At 45.0% G+C, this 21,910-nt stretch overlaps 1 protein-coding gene across 2 annotated transcripts in view; it reads left to right on the top strand.

Annotated features, from left to right (window-relative positions):
• epha4b (eph receptor A4b) overlaps window positions 1–19,993 on the top strand; it is a 128,684-nt gene extending 108,691 nt beyond the window's left edge. The window contains exons 14-19 of one of the 2 annotated variants that reach the window (XM_036966038.1): window positions 6,980–7,041; window positions 8,625–8,834; window positions 15,840–15,989; window positions 16,212–16,405; window positions 16,550–16,687; window positions 16,892–19,993. In XM_036966038.1, coding sequence (XP_036821933.1) covers window positions 6,980–7,041; window positions 8,625–8,834; window positions 15,840–15,989; window positions 16,212–16,405; window positions 16,550–16,687; window positions 16,892–16,991 — 854 coding nt within the window. In that variant the 3' untranslated portion in view covers window positions 16,992–19,993. Of the gene's footprint in view, window positions 1–6,979; window positions 7,042–8,624; window positions 8,835–15,839; window positions 15,990–16,211; window positions 16,406–16,546; window positions 16,688–16,891 lie in introns of both variants that reach the window. The other variant, XM_036966037.1, reaches the window with a different exon arrangement.
• Window positions 19,994–21,910: the final 1,917 nt, after the last annotated feature.

Below are 21,910 nucleotides of genomic sequence, written 5' to 3'. Positions count from 1 at the left end.
CCTGTAGTACCTAATAGTAACCTAGAAATATACATGAATGTCACCGAATAGAAATGCCTGTCTGCTATTACAATGTTGCTCTAGATTTTTTGATGGAGAGAAACAGAGAGAGGGAATCAGAGCGAGAGACAGTCAGACCGAAAGATAGAGAGACAGAAAGATAAACACTAATTCCCCCCCCCATCACTCCGGCGTCATAGTCAGTATTCAAAAACAGCCCCACCGCACGCCACTGTTCAGTGGCACCTAGGTCACGCAACTAAAGAACAAATGCATATGCATGACCCACATCATGAATATTAATATTTCACAGAGTTAATTGGATGTGTTTTTTAGCTTCATGAATATTCAGCAACGTGCATATCAATGCTGAAATTCCCTCTGAATTTCTTATTAATTTGTATTTCCTCTTTTCTTTGCACTCTCCCTCTCTCTCCTCTCTCTCTCTCGCTCTCTCTCCCCCTCTCTCGCTCCTCTCTCTCTCATATGGTAATATGAGATGGTAATTTTGACCTTTGCTTGGCTGGGTTGGAGCGGTTTGTAGAACTATTAGCAGAGTAAATCAGATTTGCTTTTCATTTCCACAGGCACATGTTGGTAATTGCTGCTCTTTCCTCTCAGAAGTAACATTTTAATGCATTGTGAAACATAAGCTGAGCACACACACACACTCACTAAGCACACACCTGTGCACACACACACACACACACACACACACACACACACACACACACACACACACACAAATATACACGTACACACAATGGAAATACCAAAGTTCATTTGGCGGATATAGCATGGAGAATCCTTTTTAATGAATATAATTCATTGCCTTTCGTGGAGGAATAGAGTAAGTGTGTGCCTGGAATGTGAACATGTATGTGTGTCTTTAGAGACGATTTAGAAAACCATGGAAACACAGATATAGTACGACAGCTGAGCAGCGACTTCACCGGTCACAGCCCAGGGTGTGAGTGCGTGGGGGGGTTAGAGGTGAGAGAGGCGGGTCGATATAACTCCTCCAGCCCTTCAGACAGTCCCAGCTGGTCCCTTCACACCTCATGCACTCTAATCATCACCGCCGACCGCTCAAATGGTGCTCAGGGGCGTGTGCCGCGTGTTTTTCTGCGTGTGTACCTCCAGGCCAGCGCGTGTGACTCTCTCTCTCTCTCTCTCTCTCTCTCTCTCTCTCTCTCTCTCTCTCTCTCTCTCTCTCTCTCTCTCTCGCTCTCTCTCTCTCTCTCTCTCTCTCTCTGTCTCTGTCCATTTCAGTCCATGTGAGTCTTCTATAACAGGCCATATTAGTTCATGCATTTTACATTCATGGAGTACATACTTGGTCCTTTGTGTGTGGTTATGAGTGAGGGTGTGTGTGTGTGTGTGTGTGTCCCTGTGTGTATGAAAGTGTGTGTGTTCTCATTATACCCACTTTAAACCCCAAGAGCCTTCCATCCCGCTGTCCTGCTATTCTAATAACACCCTGCCTGTCTCTCTCTGATTGCTGCCATTGTTATGCAAATGGTAATGCTGCTCACACAGACGACGAGGAGAGGAAAGTAGACCTTTTTATTTCCTCCGTCTCTCCGCGCATCGGGGGGGGGGGGGGGGGGGGGGGGGTGCCGCGTGCGCTCTCCCTATCTCTCTCCCTCCGTCCTTTTATCTCCCTCCCATCCCTCCAGTTATCTCTTTATCCTCCCCTTTTATGCGCCTCACACAATCGCTCTGGGCAATCAGCTCATCTGGAAAAGCATCAATTACGCGCACCTCGTCATTTCATCTGCTCACTATCCATCTAATGCATTGTCTCTCAGCACTTGGGTGAGGGCTGCTCCGATCTCTCCCCTAATCTGTTATCCTCTATTTAGGGAAAGTAGTTATTCGTTTTGGAGGCTCTCTTTTGTGTGAGGGGACAATGTGAGTTTAAACACTCTTTTGTGTGGTGAATTTTATTGGAGATTTGATGTGTTCCCCTCGCTCTCTTTATGCCCCTCCAGCCATACAACAAGAGAGATCCACACCCTGTTAAATATATTATGTGTCGTTTAGTTAAAAACACCCTTCATCTTAATCTAGACCCAGTTACCATCTCCTGTTTAACATTCCCTATGTTTCTGAAGCTGGAACACACACAGTAAATAGAGGAGCTTGGTGGCGTGTGAGGTTCAGAGAGGCAATAAGAGGCCAGGTCTCTCGTTAAAAGCATGCGTTAATGAAGAGCTGTTAAAACATAAAACTCCTGGATCCATTTTACACTCTGCTGCTCTCACACCTGGCAGAAGATCAATAGGCAATCTGCAAGCCTGCTCACCGCCCTACTGCAAATGAACTAGCTCTGGAGCACTGAGCATCACACACAGATACACACTCTTAAAGGGATACTTTGGGATTTTGGCAATGAGGCCCTTCCTCTACTTCCCCAGAGTCAGGTGAACTCGTGGATACCATTTTTGGTTCTCTGCAAGGCAGTTTGAAGGAAATTGCTAACTGGCGTTAGCACAAGTTGCTTACTAGCGTTAGCACAAGTTGCTTACTAGCGTTAGCATAATGACTGGAAGTCTATGGTATCTGCTCGCATGCTAGCAGATAGCCGTAGACATCCCGTCATTACGCTAACACTAGTTAGCATTGGCTCGCGAAACAACCTCTAACTTCCCTCATACTGGACACAGTGACAAAGTGTACAAAATAAGCTGTACAAAACAAGTGTACAAAAGTGTACAAAACAAGCTCTCTCCATGACATAGACTGACCAGGTGAACCAAGGTGAAAGCTATGACCCCTTGTCGATGTCAACTGTTAAATCCACTTCAATCAGTGTAGATGAAGGGGAGGAGACAGGTTAAAGAAGGATTTTTTAGCCTTGAGACAATTAGAGACATGGATTGTGTATGTTTGCCATGCAGAGGGTGAACTGGCAAGACGGAGGATTTTAAGTGCCTTTGAACAGGGTACCATGAAATGCTTACTTACAAGCCCTTAACCAACAGTAAAGGTCAAGAAGAGTTATGAAAACATTTACCAAGTAGACTAAAGTAAAAAATAATAAAAAGTAACGCAATAGCATAACAATAATGAGGTTATTTACAGGGGTACCTGTACTGAGTCAGTGTGCGGGGGTACAGGTTAGTTGAGGTCATTTGTACATGTAGGTAAGGGTGAAGTGGCTAAAACTGTGGGGAGCATTGGAGTCAACATGGGCCAGCATCTGTGTGGAATGCTTTCGACACCTTGTAAGGTCGCCGCCCCGACAATTTGAGGCTGTTCTGTGGCCAAAAGGGGTTGTGACTCAATATTAGGAAGGTGTTCCTAGTGTTTTGTACACTTAGTGTATTCTACTCTAGGCTCATCCTATATAACTACTGTATGCACGGTATACACCTGTTCTATTCTTATACTGTCCATAATGTCTGCACACCATCATATACATATATATATTTATATATTTATATTCCGGACTCTGACATGGCTCTTTCTGATATTTCTTAAGGTTATGGTTATTTTATTTTGTTGATTTTTTTTGTGTGTATTGCTTTGTATTGTCAGGTATTACTGCACTGTTGGAGCTAGAAACGTAAGCATTAAGGTGCTCCTGCGATGACGTCTGCATTAACACTCCTTCCGTTGGCTTCCTTTTAAACGCTTTCATCAAATCACACATGTAAGATACTCAATTAAAGCTACACTCGTTGTGAATCCAGCCAACGTGTCAGATTTTAAAAAGGCTTTTGGGCGAAAGCATAAGAAGCTATTATCTGATGGTAGCACAGCAGTAAACAAAGAGGGTAGCATATTTCAACCCTGCAGGCGCTACACAAAACACATAAAATATAAAACATGCCTTACCTTTGACGAGCTTCTTTTGTTGGCACTCCAATATGTCCCATAAACATCACAATTGGTCCTTTTGTTCGATTAATTCCGTCCATTTATTTGGCGTGTTTGATCCAGAAAGAAAACAGCTTCCAAATTGCGCAACGTCACTACAAAATATTTCAAAAGTTGCCTGTAAACTTTGCCAAAACATTTCAAACTGCCTTTGTAATACCTAAAGTTGTATTACAAAGGTAGTTTGAAATGTTTTGTATTGTATTTTTGTATTTTTTTATGTATTTTTAACAGTTAATAATCGATCAAATTGAAGACGGGTCTATCTGTTTTCAATAGAGGACGAGAGGAAACTAACGCTACTTTTCAAGTCTTCCGCAACTCTCAACAGTGCTACCCATTTCCTAGATGGCCGTACTTCTTCATTGCACAAAGGAATAACCTCAACCGAATTCCAAAGACTGGTGACATCCAGTGGAAGCGGTAGGAACTGAAAACAGTGCCTAAGAAATATCGTTTCCCAATGAGAACTCACTGAACAGACAGACCTCAATTTTTTAAATTCTGAACGGTTAGTCCTCTGGGTTTTGCCTGCTACATAAGTTCTGTTATACTCACAGACATGATTCAAACAGTTTTAGAAACTTCAGAGTGTTTTCTATCCAAATATACTAATACTATATCTTATATTCTTGGCATGAGTAGCAGGAAGTTGAAATTCGGCACGCTTTTTATCCAAAAGTGAAAATGCTGCCCCCTATACCTTAAGTTAACCTGTCTCCCCCCCTTCATCTACACTGATTGAAGTGGATTCAATAAGGGATCATAGCTTTCAGCTGGATTCACCTGGTCAGTGTGTGTCATGGAAAGAGCAGGTGTTCTTAATGTTTTTTACAGTCATTATGAGCTAGAAGCTACACACAACTCATCTAAAACCAAGTTCGCTCTGTGGGCTTGAAGTGACTCTCTGCACTTGTTTATCCTAATGAATGTCACTTTATTAATGAATGTCTATGCCGGGCTGAATTGAATGTGTTTCTGTAGGATATTAAGCACAGGGCTTTATTTGTTAACACAACAGAGGCATTGAGCTAATGGGAGAGAGGCTAAATGTGGCAACCTGACCCTGTGCGTATGCGTACGCGGAACGTACACGTACATATGCGCGCGTGTCCAGCATGTGACTCCGTCTCCGAGCCGTGGTCAACGGGGTCTATTGTCTGGGAGCAGAGCAACAGAGGGAGGGAGAGATAAACAGATAGATGGACAGAGGGGTGTGTGTGTGTGTGTGTGTGTGTGTGTGTGTGTGTGTGTGTGTGTGTGTGTGTGGTGCTAACCCCCTGCCATCTTGTCAGGCTAATTCTCCATGGTGGAAGTCCAGATGGAGACTTCAGATAGCACAGGAATTACAGACCAATCGGATAATGGCCTGGTCTAAATGAATGAAGGACGATCTGGACTGCTGAACTGAATGGTGGCGTTTTCGCAAGCGGTCAGAGTAGACAAAACACACAGTGAAAACGCTTGTCCCATTCTCTTTCTAGTTAGGGAAGCTCTTTTACTTCGCAAGCTTACCCAGAGACATAGAGCGTCGCTAACCTTCGTTCAATGAGATTATATTGTCATCCTTTTTTTTCAAACTTCGCACTCCTTCTGTCACAGTATCCTGTCTGTCTGCCTGCCTGCCTGTCAGTCTGTCTGTCTGTCACTCTCTTACACACACACACACACACACACACACACACACACACACACACGTCTGTCTGTCTGTCTGTCTGCCTGTCAGGTCAGGGGGGCCGGCTGTGAGCTGTCAGACCCCCCCCCCCCCCCTCCCCCCCTTTGGCACGGATCAATCCCACAGACCCTTTCATCGGCGCCTTTGATAGAGCAGTCACAGGACACACACACACACACACACTTCTCCGCAGGACAGCCTCGAAATCAGATGGCTGTCGCAGTGCTGTCCCCATGCTCACCATGCAATACACACACAGAGACACGCACGCACACACACACACACACACACACACACACACACACCCTCTGGCCTCATCTCTGGTAGCGGTGTCCTCTCTGACAGCCACATTAGTCTAAGGGATAAAAGTGGAAGGGAATTGGATTTTCCTCTGCTGGGGGTGAGGGTTCGGATAGGCATTTATCAGTGTGTGTGTGTGGCATTTATCTCAGTGAGATAGTGATTTCATTTAGGGTGATGTATCACCGTCTTTACCCAGTATAGAGCTGTACTGTAGGACTCCCCAGTGTTGTTACTGACCTCCCCTGACAACCTTATCCTCCCGCCTCCCTCACCCCCGGCTCCCCCTTTTCCTCCCCCTCATTCCTCACCTATCTCTCTTACCTTTATTTCTCTCTCCGTACTCTTCCTACTCTCCCCTCACCCCTGACAACCATATTTCCCTCAAACCTCTCTGCTCTCGTCCCAATCTCACCCTTCATCCTCTTTCCTCACCTCTCTTTCCCTGTCACTCATCTCCTCCTCTCTCCTCCCTCCTCCCTCTCTCTCTCTTTCCTCTCTCCTCCCTTCTCTCACTCTCTCTCTTTCCTCTCTCCCGGGTGGTGGGGGGGGAGGGGGGGGGGGTCATGTAAAGCAGTGGGGTACTGCGTATGGGGGTACTTTGTTCGTCAATTTGTAAGCCCCACCAGGTGCCAGGCGGGGAACTAGACCTGTCAATCAATCACATTGACTACCCCCTGCCTCCAGCCCCTTCCCCCCGCCCCTCATCACACATACAGGTGTTCATGTTCCCCCTCCCTTCGTCCATCCCCCCCTGTCCTGTTCCCCCTCGACCCCAAGAGACTGATCAATATTCATGAGATCTCAAGACGGCCCCCTGCACACACACCCTGGCGGATTGGCCCATAGTAATTATCTCCTGACGTTTATGCATGGCCCTGATTAGAAGCTGCCACTGTGAATGATGACGACATGCCACGCTGTACCCCAGAGAGAGAGCGAGAGGGAGAGGTGGAAGAGAGCGATGGGTTGAGGTGTGTGTGGGAGAAAGAGGGAATGAGGTTGGTCTCCGCTGTGACCACTAACCTCTCCTGGCTCAACCTTCTTGCCACCATCTCTCTGTAGTATGTATCTGTGTTGTGTATAAATGTCAATGTGTTTTTCTCTCTGTGTCCTCAGGTAAGCCAGTGATGATCATCACGGAGTTCATGGAGAATGGATCCCTGGATACCTTCCTGAAGGTTAGTTTGTGTTCACACACACACACACACACACACACACACACACACACACACACACACACACACACACACACACACACACACACTACACTCTCATTATTCCTCTCTGAAGGTCAGCTTGTGCTGCTCCTATAGTATTAAAACATATCTGCTGTTCGAAAGAGGGATGGAACGAAAAAGAAAGTGTTTGTAAGAAAGTACTAGAGTCCTTTCAGTTCTGAAAGAAAACCACTCGACCCCACTGGCCTCTTTCGTACTGGATGAATTTACAGTAAAAGCCAATGGAGGGATTTACTCACAAACCTAGAAACCCACACACACACACCACATCAGTAATGTTTCGAATTGGACTTGGTATACATTGATGGACAAGTAGATGACCACGAGTGTTACGTCCATCTTTCCGCTCCTATAGCTATATCCACTAGACCTTGATCCTACTTTACGCTACAGCAATATCATCCCACATTAATATCCTGTTCTACCACACACACTCACGCACAAACACACAACAGCTCTCTCTCTCGCTCTCAGAGCAATATCCATCTACATCCCCTGCCGGTGTTTCAGCAGCTGTGGAGTAAGTTAATTAGGTCTTGTTTTGTGAAATGCTGATTGATTGCTCTGTCTTTTCAACCCACAGACTTCCTCTTTTATCAATCTCTCCCTATCCTATAACAGCACTTCCAGTAAGGGATATGAGGGAGACGACGACGACGACGACGGGGGGGGGGGGGGGGGGGGGGGGTAGGCGTGAATGGGGGTTGTAGAGACGAAGGGAGGGAGAGAGATGGAGGAGAGAAAGTGGGGGAGAGAGACAGAACTATGTTGGGGGAGAGCGAGAGAGAGATAGTGTGAGGGATGCTTTGTTTTTGTGGACGATGCTTAATTGATCTGGGGTCAAATGAAACACGTCACCCTTGGTGGAGCTGGACGACCTATAACCCATAGAACTGATCTCAGAAATATATTGGATTTTTATGAAGAAACTGTTTCTGAAAGTCATTATGCTGACTACCCAGATCGAACATCGCCGACGCATCTGTGGGTGTGTGTGTGCTTGCGTTTGTGAATATGCATATATATATATGTGTGTGTGTGTGTGTGTGTGTGCGTGCGTGCGTGCGTGCGTGCGTGCGTGCGTGCATATGAACGGTGTCAGTTTTCATCATCATTCAGCCAGAGTATTGTGGTTGTGAAAGGGCTCCACTTAAAGAGAATTGTATCTGCACTGCGGTAATGAGAGTAGTACAGTGGTGATCTGTTCTCAGTGACACAGCCTACTGTATATTAGTGGAACTGTGGAGATGGACGTTTGAGATTGTGGGAGAAAAGACTTAGTCGGGGTGGGGGGTGTAATTGACAGAGGTAAGTCTACTGTGGTGTGGGGGCGTGGTGTGTGTATACTGTATGTGTTCAATTCAAGCCAATTCAATCAACTTTATTGTTCCACAAGGGCGTGTTCTAGCTGGGTTGACGGTAACAACACAAACAACTTGTATACAACAGTGTCTCTCTCTCCCCCCCTCTCTTCCTCTCTGTCTCTCTCACTCTCGCTTGCCCTCTCTCTCTCTCCGTGTTAGAAACACGACGGTCAGTTCACAGTGATCCAGTTGGTGGGCATGCTGCGTGGCATCGCGTCGGGCATGAAGTACCTGTCTGACATGAGCTACGTTCACCGAGACCTGGCCGCCCGCAACATCCTGGTCAACAGCAACCTGGTGTGTAAGGTGTCTGACTTCGGCCTGTCCCGAGTACTGGAGGACGACCCCGAGGCAGCATACACTACACGGGTAATGTCAATGAGAATGTGTTACTATACCGCACATGTAGGTCAAGGAATGTGCTCGTTAAATCAGGAAAAAAACAAGCCATGATGTCGAAGGAATTGTCCATAGAGCTCCGAGACAGGATAGTGTCGAGGCACAGATCTGAGAAAGGGTACCAACACATTTCTGAAGCATTTAAGGTCCCCAAGAACCCGATGGTCACTCTGACAGAGCTCCAGAGTTCCTCTGTGGAAATGGGAGAACCTTCAAGAAGGACAACCATCTCTGCAGCACTCCACCAATCAGGCCTTTATGGTAGAGTGGCCAGACGGAAGACACATAATAGCCCACTTGGCGTTTGTCCCAAGAAAGACTTGAGGCTGTAATCGCTGCCAAAGGTGCTTCAACAAAGTACTGAGTAAAGGGTCTGAATACTTATGTAAATGTGATATTTCACAATTTTTTTTCTTTCTATAAATTTGCAGAAATTTCTACAAAACGGTTTTTGCTTTCTCATTATGGGGTATTGTGTGTAGATTGATGAGGGTAAAAAAACGATTTAATCAATTTTAGAATAAGGCTGTAATGTAACAAAATGTGGAAAAAGTCAAGGGATCTGAATACTTTCTGAATGCACTATATACTCTACGGTAGATTTAGCTATATATGGCTTTGGGTATAAGCAATGTGGTAATTGTACTGATGGCCTAGGTGGAATTTCCCCCAATCCAATCATTTCAGATCTACAAAGGCTGCATTTACACAGGCAGCCCAATTCAGATTTTTTTTTTTTTCAGCACTGATCTGATTTTTCAAAAGACCAATTACTGGAAAAAAAAAAGATCAGAATTAGGCTGCCTGTGTTAACACAGCCTTTGTAGATCTGAAAGGATTGGATTTTTATCAATTATCAATGAAAGTATTGGATTTTTGTTGTAGCGAAAGTATTGGATCAATGTTGTAGCGTACTGTATGTTTGTGAGGTTGAGTGACTGAGAGAAGATGGCGAGAAAGAGAGAGATTGCGAGGAGAGAGCTTGTCAGTCCATGTCAGTGCCCCTGTCGTCCCAGTATGCGGTAATTGCAGGTTTGTCTGAGAAAATGCATTTCTTCTCTCACCTCTCTCATACCCTTCTTCACCTCAAGCCTCATCCCCCCCCCCACTCTCCCCCTTACTCCTCTCACCAGCATGTCCCCTTTTCACCTCTCTACTTTCCATTTCCCCCCCTCACTCCTTCCCTTCCTATTGCCCCTTACTCCCTTCCTCTTTTGTGAGAGAAAGAAGAGAGCGGTAGATTGAGAAATCCTGTGTGAAAGAGCCTGTCAATCTCTGTTAGTCTAACAGTGCCCCTTGTCCTCCCATTGGGATAATTGCGGGTTTGTCAGAGAAGAAGCTTCTGTTTTTCTCACCTCTCTAGCTCACCGTTCACTCCCCTACTCCTCGCCCCTCATGCCCCAGAGATAAAACGAGGAAAATTATACTAATGCCCAATGCCAGATCGACCCCTTACCTCCTTGGCACATCACAAAGATATAGAAGGACCGGATAAGCGCATAGATCTAGCTACAGTGCCTTCGGAAAGTATTCATAACCCTTGATTTATTCCACATTTTGTTGTGTTACAGCCTGAATTCGAAATGGGTTAAATGTCTATAATTATCTCCCCCATCTACACACCACACCCCACAATAACAAAGTAAAAACGTGTTTTTATGAATGTTAGCAAATGTATTGAACATGAAATACAGAAATATTCAATGGACATAAACATTCACACCCTTGAATAAATACTTTGTTGAAGCACCTTTGGCAGCGTCATTCTGGGTAAGCCTCGTGAACACTTTCTACACCTGAATTGGGCAAAATTTGCCCATTTATTATTTTCAAAAATGTCAAATTCGTTGTTGGTCATTTTCATGCCGTACATTTTCAAGTAGGTTTAAGTCAAAACTGTAACTCAGACACATTCACTTTCACTGTCTTCTTGGCTGTTGATCATTGCTAGACAACCATTTTCAGGTCTTGTCATAAGACTTTCATGTAGATTTAAGTCAAAAATAAATCTTGGCCACATTCACTGTCTTCTTGGTAAGCAACTCCAGTGTAGATTTGGCCTTGTGTTTTAGGTTATTGTTGTGCTGAAAGGTGAATTCATCTCCCAGTGTCTGGTCGAAAGCAGATTGAAACAGGTTTTCCTCTAGGATTTTGCCTGTGCTTAACTCCATTCTGTTTACTTTTTATCCTTAAAAAAACTCCCCAGTCCTTTATGATTACAAGCATACCCATAACATGATGCAGCAACCACTATGCTTGAAAATATGGAGTGGTACTCGGTAATGTGTTGTATTGGAGTTGCCCCAAACATAACACTTTTCAGGACAAACAGTGAACTGCTTTGCCTCGTTTTTTGCAGTATAACTTTAGTGCCTTGTTGCAAACAGGATGCATGTTTTCAAATATTTGTATTCAGTTCAGGCTTCCTTCTTTTGTGGAGTAACTATAATGTCGTTGATCCATCCTCTGTTCTCATATCACAGCAATTAAACTCTGTAACTGTTTTAAAGTCACCGTTCGCCTCATGCTGAAATCCCTGAGTGGTTTCCTTCCTCTCTGGCAACTGGGTTAGGAAGGACACCTGTATGTTTGTAGTGACTGGGTATATTGCTACAACACCCTTAGTGTAATTAGAATCTTCATCATGCTCAAAGGGATATTCAATGTCTGCATATTTTTTTTTTATATAGGTACCCTTCTTTGCGAGGCATTGGAAAACTTCCTTGGTCTTTGTGGTTGAATCTGTGCTTGAAATTCGCTACTCGATTGAGAGACCTTACAGATACTTGTATGTGTGGGGGTACAGAGAGGGGCTAGTCATTCAAAAATCATGTTAATAACCACTATTATTGAATATGAAAGGAGTCCATGCAATTTATCATGCGATTTTTTTAAGCACAATTTTACTCCTGAATTTAAGTAAGGCTTGGCATAACAAAGGGGTTGAATACTTGACATTTCAGCTTGACATTTATCAATTTCTAAAATGTTCTACAAACAGAATTCCACTTTGACATTATGCGATATTATGTGTAGATCAGTGATACAAAATCTAAATTTATTCAGTTGTACCAATCAAGCTGTAACACAAGAAAATGTGGAAAAAGTGAAGGGGTGTGAATACTTTCTCTCATACCCGCTCACTACGCCGAAACCAGTCGTCGACAGCTGGGACAGTACTAGGCTCCGCCTCCCAAGGAAACATGGGGGATTGGTAACCTAGGACACACTGAAACGGAGTAAGGTGAATGGATGAGTGCATGAGTGAGTTCTGAGTGTATTCGGCCCAGGCCATATACCGACTCCAGTCGTGTGGAGAGGTAGAACATTGTTGGCGGTGGTACTTCCCTATTTCTTTGTCCAGGTGTTCTGTCTGCACATTGGTCTGGGGGTGGTACCCGGAGGAGAGGCTGAGGGTGACCCCCAGTCGGTCGCAGAAGGCTCGCCACACCCGGAAGACAAACTGGGGCCTGCGGTCAGAGACAATGTCCTCCGGAATCCCATACAGACAGAACATCTGTCCCATACAGACAGAACCAGACAACACATTTTTTTAAACGGTCTGCTATGATAAGGATGGTGGTGTTACCAGAGGATTCAAGAAGGTCTGTGATGAAGTCAACAGCTATGTGGGTCCAGGGTCTGTGAGGGATTGGCAAAGGTTGAAGCTTCCCAGAGGGGAGATGACGAGGGATTTGGGTGCAGACTGGACAGGAGAGTACGCAATCCCTTACGTCGGATGCCAGTGAAGACTACCAGAACTTCCGGGCTAGATGTTCGGTGGTTCATGTAATGCCCGGATGTCCTGACCCCAAGGACGTGTGACACCATTGCATTTAGTTGGGGTCTAACAGCTGCTGGTACGTAACTCCTCCCAGCTGGTGTCTCAGGAGGAGCCGGGTCTGAGGTAAGGGCTTCTTGTATGGCAGAGTGAACCTCCCACTGTACCGGTCCCATAATGCAAGAGGAAGGAAGAATGGTCGGAAGGTCAAACTGGTGGGAGAGAGCATCAGCTTTTACATTTTTCCTTCCAGGGATGTATGTAACATGGAAATGGAAGCGTGTGAAGAAGAGAGCCCAGCGGGCTTGTCTGGAGTTGAACCTCTTAGCCCCTCTGAAATATTCCAGATTATGATGATCTGTTAGGATGAGAAAGGGATGTGGTGCACCCTCCAACCAGTGCCGCCATTCAAGGGCCAGCTTGATGGCGAGGAGTTATATGTTCCCCACATCGTAATTCCTCTCAGCAGGGGATAACGTCTTGGAGAAGAAGGCACGGGTATGTGATTTGGGAGGTGTTCCCACCCGCTGAGAGAGTATGGCTCCTACTTCGGAGGCATCCACCTCCATGGTGAAAGGAAGGGTCGTATCAGGTTGGCAAAGGACAGGAGCTGAGGTGAAGAGGCGTTCCAAGTTGTTGAACGCAGTCAGGGTGGTATCAGTCCATTGAAGGGTCTGGGTCTTTTGGCTGTTAAGGGCAGTGAGGGGAGCGGCTGTAGACCTGAAGTTCCGAATGAACCGGCAATAGAAGTTGGAGAACCCAATAAAATGTTGGAGTTCCTTAATTATTAACGGTGGTGGGTTTGGGCCAGTTACTGATGGTGGGGACTTTGTTCTCATTCATGCTGACCCCTCCAGGTGTCAGTACGAAGCTTACAGAGGTTACATGGAAGGCACTCTCTTCAGTCTTGACATAAAGGGTATGGTCAAGGAGCCGTTGAAGAACCTTTTGCACATGCTGTATGTGTTCCTTCAGAGAGTAGGAGTAAATCAGAATGTCATCAATGCAGACGATGAGAAAGTGGTTGATCATATCCTGGAAAACCTTGTTCATAAAGGATTGGAAGACGGCAGAGGCGTTTGTAAGGCATGACCAGGTGTTTGTAGTGCCCTCGAGTGGTGATAATGGCCGTCTTCCATGTGTTGCCTTCACATATACGGACAAGGTTATATGCACTTCATAGGTCGAGTTTAGTATAGATGTTGGCGCAGCCCACTTGTTCAAGGGTCGCTGGGATCAGAGGACGAGGGAAACGGTTATTGACCGTGACGTCATTCAGGGAACGATAATCAATACATGGACGGAGGCCACTGTCCATTTTTCTGACGAACAAAAATGAAAGACAGGGCTACGTTCCAGAACACACAAAAACAGGGCTACGTTCAAGAACACAAAGAAAAAGAACACAAGGTTGACTAAGAAAAGAAAAGCAGAACCTTACAAGACTAGCTATATTTCTTAGATGATTAAAGCAGGACTAGACAACCTTCTTTCCATGCAGCTAGAGGTTTAGGTCAGGGTCAATGAAGGTGCCAAGGTTTCTGTCCATAGGCTTTACATTGGTGAACAAACATCGAAGGTTATTTACAATATGGGTTCTAGCAAGGTGGGTGCCAAATAAAACAACCTCTGATTTCTTATTCATTGAGCTGTAGAAATTAGTCAGACATCCAAAATTTGATGTCAGCAAGACACTTGTGAAAGGTAGCTATGCTAGCTTGGTCACTCGGTTAGATTGGTAAAAAAAAAAGCTGTGTGTCATCTGCATAGCAGTGAAACTGAATGTTATGATTGCGGATGACGTCACCAAAGGGAAGCATGTACAGGGAAAAAAGGATGGGGCCCAGAATTGACCCCTGAGGGACACCATAGTGAATTGATGCTGGGGATGATGCTGAACCACCCATGCATGCTCATTGAGAAACGTATGCTACATAGATATGACCTGAACCAGTCGAGGGCAACGCCGGAGATTCCCACTCATCTTTCCAGCCCGTCAGCAAGGATGTTCTGATCAATAGTATCAAATGCTGCACTGAGTTCTAAAATAACTAGAATGGAGCATTCACCGGCATCGGCAGCCAACAGAAGGTCATTACTGACTTTAAATAAAGCAGTTTCGATGCTGTAAAATGAGTGGAAGCCCGATTGGAATTTTTCAAAAAAGTTGTTTATACTCAAATAAGCCACAAATTGCTTGAAAAAAACTTTGTCTAAAATCTTGGATAAAAAAATGGAAGTTTAGAGATCTATAATTACTCAGCCAATGTGTCAGTCGCTCGCTGGTAGATACTGTACATCTACACACACAGTCAGCAGTGTCAGGAGACTCACACACATACATCTACAGGCCATAGAGGGAAGGAGGGATAGAGGAGAGGGAGGGGGTAGGGGAGAAGGAAAGATGCAGAGCGAGAGGGAGGGAGGGAGGGAGGGAGGGAGGGAGGGAGGGAGGGAGGGAGGGAGGGAGGGAGGGAGGGAGGATAGAGAAAGAAAGACAGAGAGAAAGAGTGGAGTGAGATGAACAGGGGGGGGGGGGTAGCAGGGGAGATAGAAAAGGAAAGGGGGGGTGACTGCTTACTTTGTCTCTTTCATTTGACTTTGACCAGAGAGCTGGGACTAGAAGGAGTTCAGCAGTAGCAGCATGTTAAGACTGGTGTGATCTGTGTAGAGAGCCAACCAGGCATCTTAATGCCGTCTCCTCTGTCCTCCTTATACACAGTCAGTCCCAATGCCTTTTAAAAGCCTGTTTTCTGCTATGCCTACTCCATATACACTCCTTTGATCCTTATTTTCCTCCTGAACAACAAAGGGAAAGGCTTGTGAAAGGCTTGTGAAAGAGGACAGATGGAGGAGTGAAGTCAAAGCTCTACTGTGGTCCCAGTTATTGTGCGAATAGAAAGAAATGCTTTGGGTTTGTGTTTTAATCAATGAATATAATGAGGTACATCCCTATGACTACTTGGTTCTGTGTTTCCATGCAGTTCTTTGAGCTTTCCTACCTACGCACCCACAACAGGGATTGTTCCCCTCTCTCTTTCAATAGAATTCAATGAGTTGGTACATATTGCCAATGCAGACAGTCATGAATAGTAGTAGTTTGTAAATCCTGTATTAACCTTCCAAGTAATGTTTTATCAACCCTTTCTACATGTACTGTTAACCATTTACAAACCTGTTATTAACCCTTCCAGGGAGGGAAGATCCCCATCCGATGGACGTCTCCAGAGGCCATTGCCTACAGGAAGTTCACGTCAGCCAGTGACGTGTGGAGCTACGGCATCGTCATGTGGGAGGTGGTCTCATACGGAGAGAGACCCTACTGGGAGATGTCCAACCAGGATGTGAGTCATTTCATTATAATAAAGCACAGTGTATAGCTGATATGGTATATGTTAATCAATGATTTGATATTGATGGCTGGTTTTGTGCGGAAGCTAGGCAGACTCAGTTGGCTTTCTCTCCCATCCTCGGTGGATTCAAATTATTATGATGACAATTTTTGTGATTGACTAGGGTCTATCTAATCCGCCCCTATTTCTCTCTCTCTCTCCGCGTATTTCCAGGTGATAAAAGCGATAGATGAGGGATACCGTCTCCCGGCCCCTATGGACTGTCCTGTTGTCCTCCACCAGCTGATGTTGGACTGCTGGGAGAAGGGCCGCAGCGAACGGCCCAAGTTTGGCCAGATCGTCACCACCCTGGACAAGCTGATCAGAAACCCAGCCAGACTCCGAGAGCTGGCCAACAGCTCAGTATGGTGAGTTACAATGGGTCAAAAAACTCAGTCTTCAGGCACACACTGTCAGATCCAGAATAAACTATTAGAACTAGTATCTGGACTGTTTGGGATATTTAACTATGCTGATAAGAATGTGTATATTCTCTCCTGTTTGCCCAGCAGGGAAGACCCAACCACTCCGGAGTTTAGTGTGAGTACGGTGGAGGAGTGGCTGGAGGCCATCAAGATGGGCCAGTACAAGGAGAACTTCTCCAGCGCTGGATACGTCACCCTGGACTCTGTCCTCTACATCTCCATCAGGTGAGAGACATGGGCAGGGCTGGACTGAGCTGGGCAGGGCTGAGCTGGGCTGAGCTGAGCTGAGCTGGGCTAAGCTGAGGCTGGGCTGAGCTGGGTTAGGGAAAGGGGAGTAGGAGTCAGCAGAGCTAGGGGGAAAAGGGGAGTCTGTTGTTGCTGCTGTTTGGCATTTTTCTAAGTCCCTTTTTGCTCTGTCCTCTTCTGCAGTGAGCTCGTTAAGATGGATGTGACTTTGGCGGGTCACCAGAAGAAGATCCTCTCCAGTGTCCAGAGCCTGCAGACCCAGGGGACCCACGTCCAAGTATAACAGTTTCCCCATAGAGACACACTGAGCGAGAGAGAGAGAGAGAGAGAGAGGGCCAAAATGGACGCTCTGCTTTGAGTTTAACCACTGAGACACGCTGAGATTAAGCCAATATAGACATCTTGGGTTGGGTTTCCCCATACAAAGACACTTAGATGGAGCCGTAATGGACGCTCGGCTCCTTTACTTCCTCTTTGCAGCTTCACCATTCCACCCGTCCTGGATGTTTTGATAGCGTAGGCACTTCCAGCTTCTGTCCACGCACTTAGAGGCTTAGCAACCCAGCAACCTCAGAAACCAGGCTACATCCAAGACGTCTCTGACCGTATCAATAAGAACAACAAAAATGGTAAAAATAAAAAATGAAGTCGATTGTAATTATCATCACTGTCTGTGAAGTTTAGTGTACAGTTGTTTTTATGGTTGTTTTGTTTTTCGTTTTACAATAAGCTGTTTTTTTTATTTTCTACACAGTTTATGGTGCCAGGAGATATTGTATATGTATAGATAAATGTTTACAAGAGCTGTGTGTCAGTCCGCCAGTCTAGAACTGAACGTAAAGTTTGTATCAGTGGTCAGGCAACGCAGGTGGGATGTTCCTTCCTGGTGCATGTGTTGCCAGGCCCCTCCCCTTCCTATAAGCCCCTCCCCCAGGACGCTCTTCGACGTATCATGGATGTGTGAGGGAGGTAGGAGAAATAGAGGGATGCGAAAATACGAGATGGAGATGTCTGTTCATGGTCTCAGAAGACTTCCATTCCGTTTGGCCAGGAACAGACAGGGCTTCCATAGCCACTGCTTCCAGACGCACACAGTTCACTTGAGTAAGTTCATTTTAGTACAGCCTAGAGCAGCAACCTGTAGGACGCCGTCGGTAAGAAACCTGCAGGGCAATACAGTGTTGGCACATTTTCTTCCAAGGGTTGGCCTCAGTTGGAGAAGCTGTACCTTTTGGTGACAGAAGAGGAGCGGAGAAGTAGATAGCCTTGTATGTGTGACGTTGACACTGTTTGGAATGTGTATCTGTTTCGCCATGTACAGTTAGTATTGCTCTGAAATGTTGGGCAAAGTCAGACTTGATTGTGAGGTAGACTTGACTTGAGTAGACTGTGCCGAGTGATGTTTTTTGCCTCATTTCACCTCTTATTAATTAACATGGGTTCATTCACGGTTTGTCCTAACCACCTCTGTTCAGTCATGCCAACTGCTTCCAAATCTACAAGAGCCAATGTCCTATTCAAGCAAACCTGCTAACCTCATTTCCTGGATAAGTGAGAGAGAAAAAACATCAATGTCCTGTGCTCAACAAAACAACGTTTTCTATGTGAAACGAAGGAAATTCAACGTCATATCAAAACCAACATGCCCTCTCACTTTGGGGATGGGAGGGTGGAGTTTTGGACTAGGCCCCTTTGATTGAATATGGTCGTCAATGTCCACTGCACCCCTGTTTCTATCTGGTTATGTTTATGATAACAGTGTTATTCTGCTACCTGACTGGACCACAAACACACCAACATATATACCATTGTACCATACTGTAAAATATGTACAGAGTTGATTTGAAACTCTAGAATGTTTGTAACAATAATGGTGACGATGATGATTACGGTGATAACGACGGTAATGATATACTTTTATTCTGAAGGAGGAGAGAAATCTGGCATTTTTTCCCCTTGCGGAGGCGGGTCATGGGAGATAGGCAGCGTGTGATTCGTTTGACCTGGCCTATGGAATGTACGTTTACGTAGCATGGGTATTAAGTTTCATCCTTTGATTGACAGGTGACAGGGAGTGCAGTTTTGACTCGGGCCGTGGACCTGAGGACGCTCGACTTTTAGATGCCTTATTTACTGTGCTACCTTTCCTTTTCCTGGTCCTCTCCTCCCCTGATCCCCCATAGAGGCGGAGTTATGACTACATCTGTACATAGTATTTATCTGTTTCCCTGAGGTGACGTCACAGAAAATATATATTTTTTTTCTTTCTTTTTTTTTTCTTTAACTGAAAACCCCCAGGCGGTTATCACCTCTGTTTTGGTTCTTTAAAAAAAATAGTATACATAAAACTATACTGCTGCTGTAAATCAACCACCAGTTTATTGGAAGCTGTATTTGAAAAACACATTAGAAAGTAAACTTTTCATGTTTGTTTTGGTTTAGGAATCTGACCTGTTGGTATACTTGTCTGAACTCGTTGGTCAATGTATAGCATATACACATTATTCCCTTCGTATCTCAAAGCTATTTGAAGTGTTCCAATGCCTCCCACACATATGATGGAGATGAGCAAATCTCAACAGCTAAATTAACCTTTGTCTTTCCAATTTGTCTCTGAAGGTGTCTATTAATGATGCGTTACCAACAAATGATGTATTCGTTATAGTGAATGGATTGAATTGCCAGAAGCCTTTTGCGGTGTCATCAATTAGATTCAAATATTCAACAAATGACAGCAGCATATTGGGTCTGTTCGTTCAGACTCAAAACAGCAAAATACTGCAAGACAGTGGTGACCAGTTGAAGGTTAGCTGTCTGTCAGTACTCATAATTTTACACTTTGAAATTGTCCTCGTTTATTAAGCTAATCCATCACTCCCCAACCGGACGTCATAACCTTTGACCCATATCTCACCACCCTTGAACCTTAGCCAGGCTCTGAGTCCTGTCATGTGGCTGGATAACGTTTCCCCTTGGCACTGTTCAAAGGTCAGTTCTGTGTTCCCCGCCTAACAGTTAAAGTTAGGATATGGAAATAGTAAGCTGATCCTAAATAATTGTTGGTGAAGTCTTCTACCCCACAGCCAGGCCGGTTATTTACATGTTCCCAGACTGATTCCTTGTGAGATTGTTCTCTCGCTCTCCCTGGTCTTTCTTCCTTCCTGCCCTTGGCCCATTATATTTATCATGGCAGATTTCTATACGCTTGTTCAAAGGGTGTACTCATTCTAAAGTCCTTCATGTCGCTGTAATAAATATGCTAATATTTTTTATTTCTCACCTGAAGCTCTTGGTGTCTTACTTTTCTTTTACTCTCTCACACACACACACACACACACACACACACACACACACACACACACACACACACACACACACACACACACACACACACACACACACACACACACACACACACACACACACACACACACACACATCAGAGACGTGCACACACGGTCACACTCTCAAATGTATAATAATGGCTATGCCTGAGCTTGTAGTATTTCCCAGGGGTCGGTGGTATAACGGAAGACTATGCGTGGCACCTTTATTGTGAGGAAACGTAAAGCTGAAGCTTAATCAGGCTTTGTGCCATTTAGGTTTAGGTTTTATTAGATAGTGCAAAGACAGTCGCTGCCTGTTAAGGATTCCTACGTGCCTGTTCTGAAAACACTAGATAAGATGGCAGCACTAAGGAGGGCGCGGGTCTTGCCGGTTCCTGCTCGCGTAGCTTTTTTTTATGGCTGTTTTTACGTTAATTATTACTTTGTTTGCTCAGAGTGTTCATGCAATAATTTCCTACGACAGACACACTTCTGGATCATGAATGAGAAGCTACACACTTATCTCTTGGCCTCCCAGATCTGGAGTACTAGATTCGCTCCTTTGTTCCCCACACAGTGGGCTTACCTGTTGCTGCTGACCAAGATGACCGAAGGCAACACAGGCGAGGAAGGAAAGGGAACTCCAAGCTAGGTTAGTGTTATCCAGGATCTTGGGACGTCCCTACCCTAAACCCTAACCCATACCCTTAACCTAACCCTATCCATAACCTTTACATAACCCTAACCCTAACCTTAACTCTTAACCATTTAAAATTTCAACTTCAATGGGGTGACGTCAGAGTTGGGACGTCCCAAGGATCCCGTTTAGACTTTTCCCTCTAAGCTAGGCTGAAAAGAAGGGCTAAACGGCCTCCTGCACATAGTATCCTGATGGCTAATGTCCCATCGCTGGAAAATAAACTTAGTGAACTCAGCAAGGCTTCAATCGCAGAGGGACATCAGGGAATGCTGTGTCTTTGTTCTTACAGTGACATGGCTTAAAGACAATACACTCGACTCTGCCGTTCAACCAGACGGCTTTTCCATTTTCCGTTAGGATCGAACGGCGGCTTCTGGTACGAGTAGTGCGGAGGTGTAAGCTTCCTCATCAACAATACCTGGTGTACCGAAGTTGAAGACATCTCGAGCTCCTGTTAACCCGACCAGGAGTTTCTGATGCTAAAATGCCAACCCCACTATGTGCCAAGGGAATTCACGAGTGTTATCAAGGCGGCACTCAGCGAAATATACAAGAACATTAGCCAGCGAGAATCCTCTCACCCGATTACAGTCTTTATTGTAACTGGTGATTTTAACCAAGTACGTGTAAAACAAATTCTTCCAAAATATCACCAACGTGTCAACCTGCCTCACAAGAGGAAACAACGTTCTGGACAATGTACAGTGCATTTGGAAAGGATTCAGAACCGTTACGTTACAGCCTTATTCTAAAATTGATTAAATTACATTTTCCCTCATCAATCTACACACAATACCGCATAATGACAGAGCGAAAACAGTATTTTTGAAAGTTTAGAAAATGTATTACAAATAAAAAAACAGAAATACCTTATTTGCGTAAGTATTCAGACCCTTTGATATTAGACTCGAAATTGAGCTCAGCTGCATCCTGTTTCCATTTATCATCCTTGAGATGTTTCTACAACTTGATTGGACTCCACCTGTGGTACATTCAATTGATTGGATATGATTTGGAAAGGCACACACCTGTCTATATAAGGTCCTACAGTTGACAGTGCATGTCAGTGCAAAAAACCAAGCCATGAGGTTGAAGGAATTGTCCGTAAAGCTCTGAGACATGATTGTGTCGAGGCACAGATCTGGGGAAGGCTACGAAATGTTTCTGCAGCATTGA

The sequence above is a fragment of the Oncorhynchus mykiss genome, chromosome 28 (genome assembly GCF_013265735.2).
Source record: "Oncorhynchus mykiss isolate Arlee chromosome 28, USDA_OmykA_1.1, whole genome shotgun sequence".
NCBI lineage: Eukaryota > Metazoa > Chordata > Actinopteri > Salmoniformes > Salmonidae > Oncorhynchus > Oncorhynchus mykiss.
This window is presented reverse-complemented; position numbering and strand designations above follow the sequence as displayed.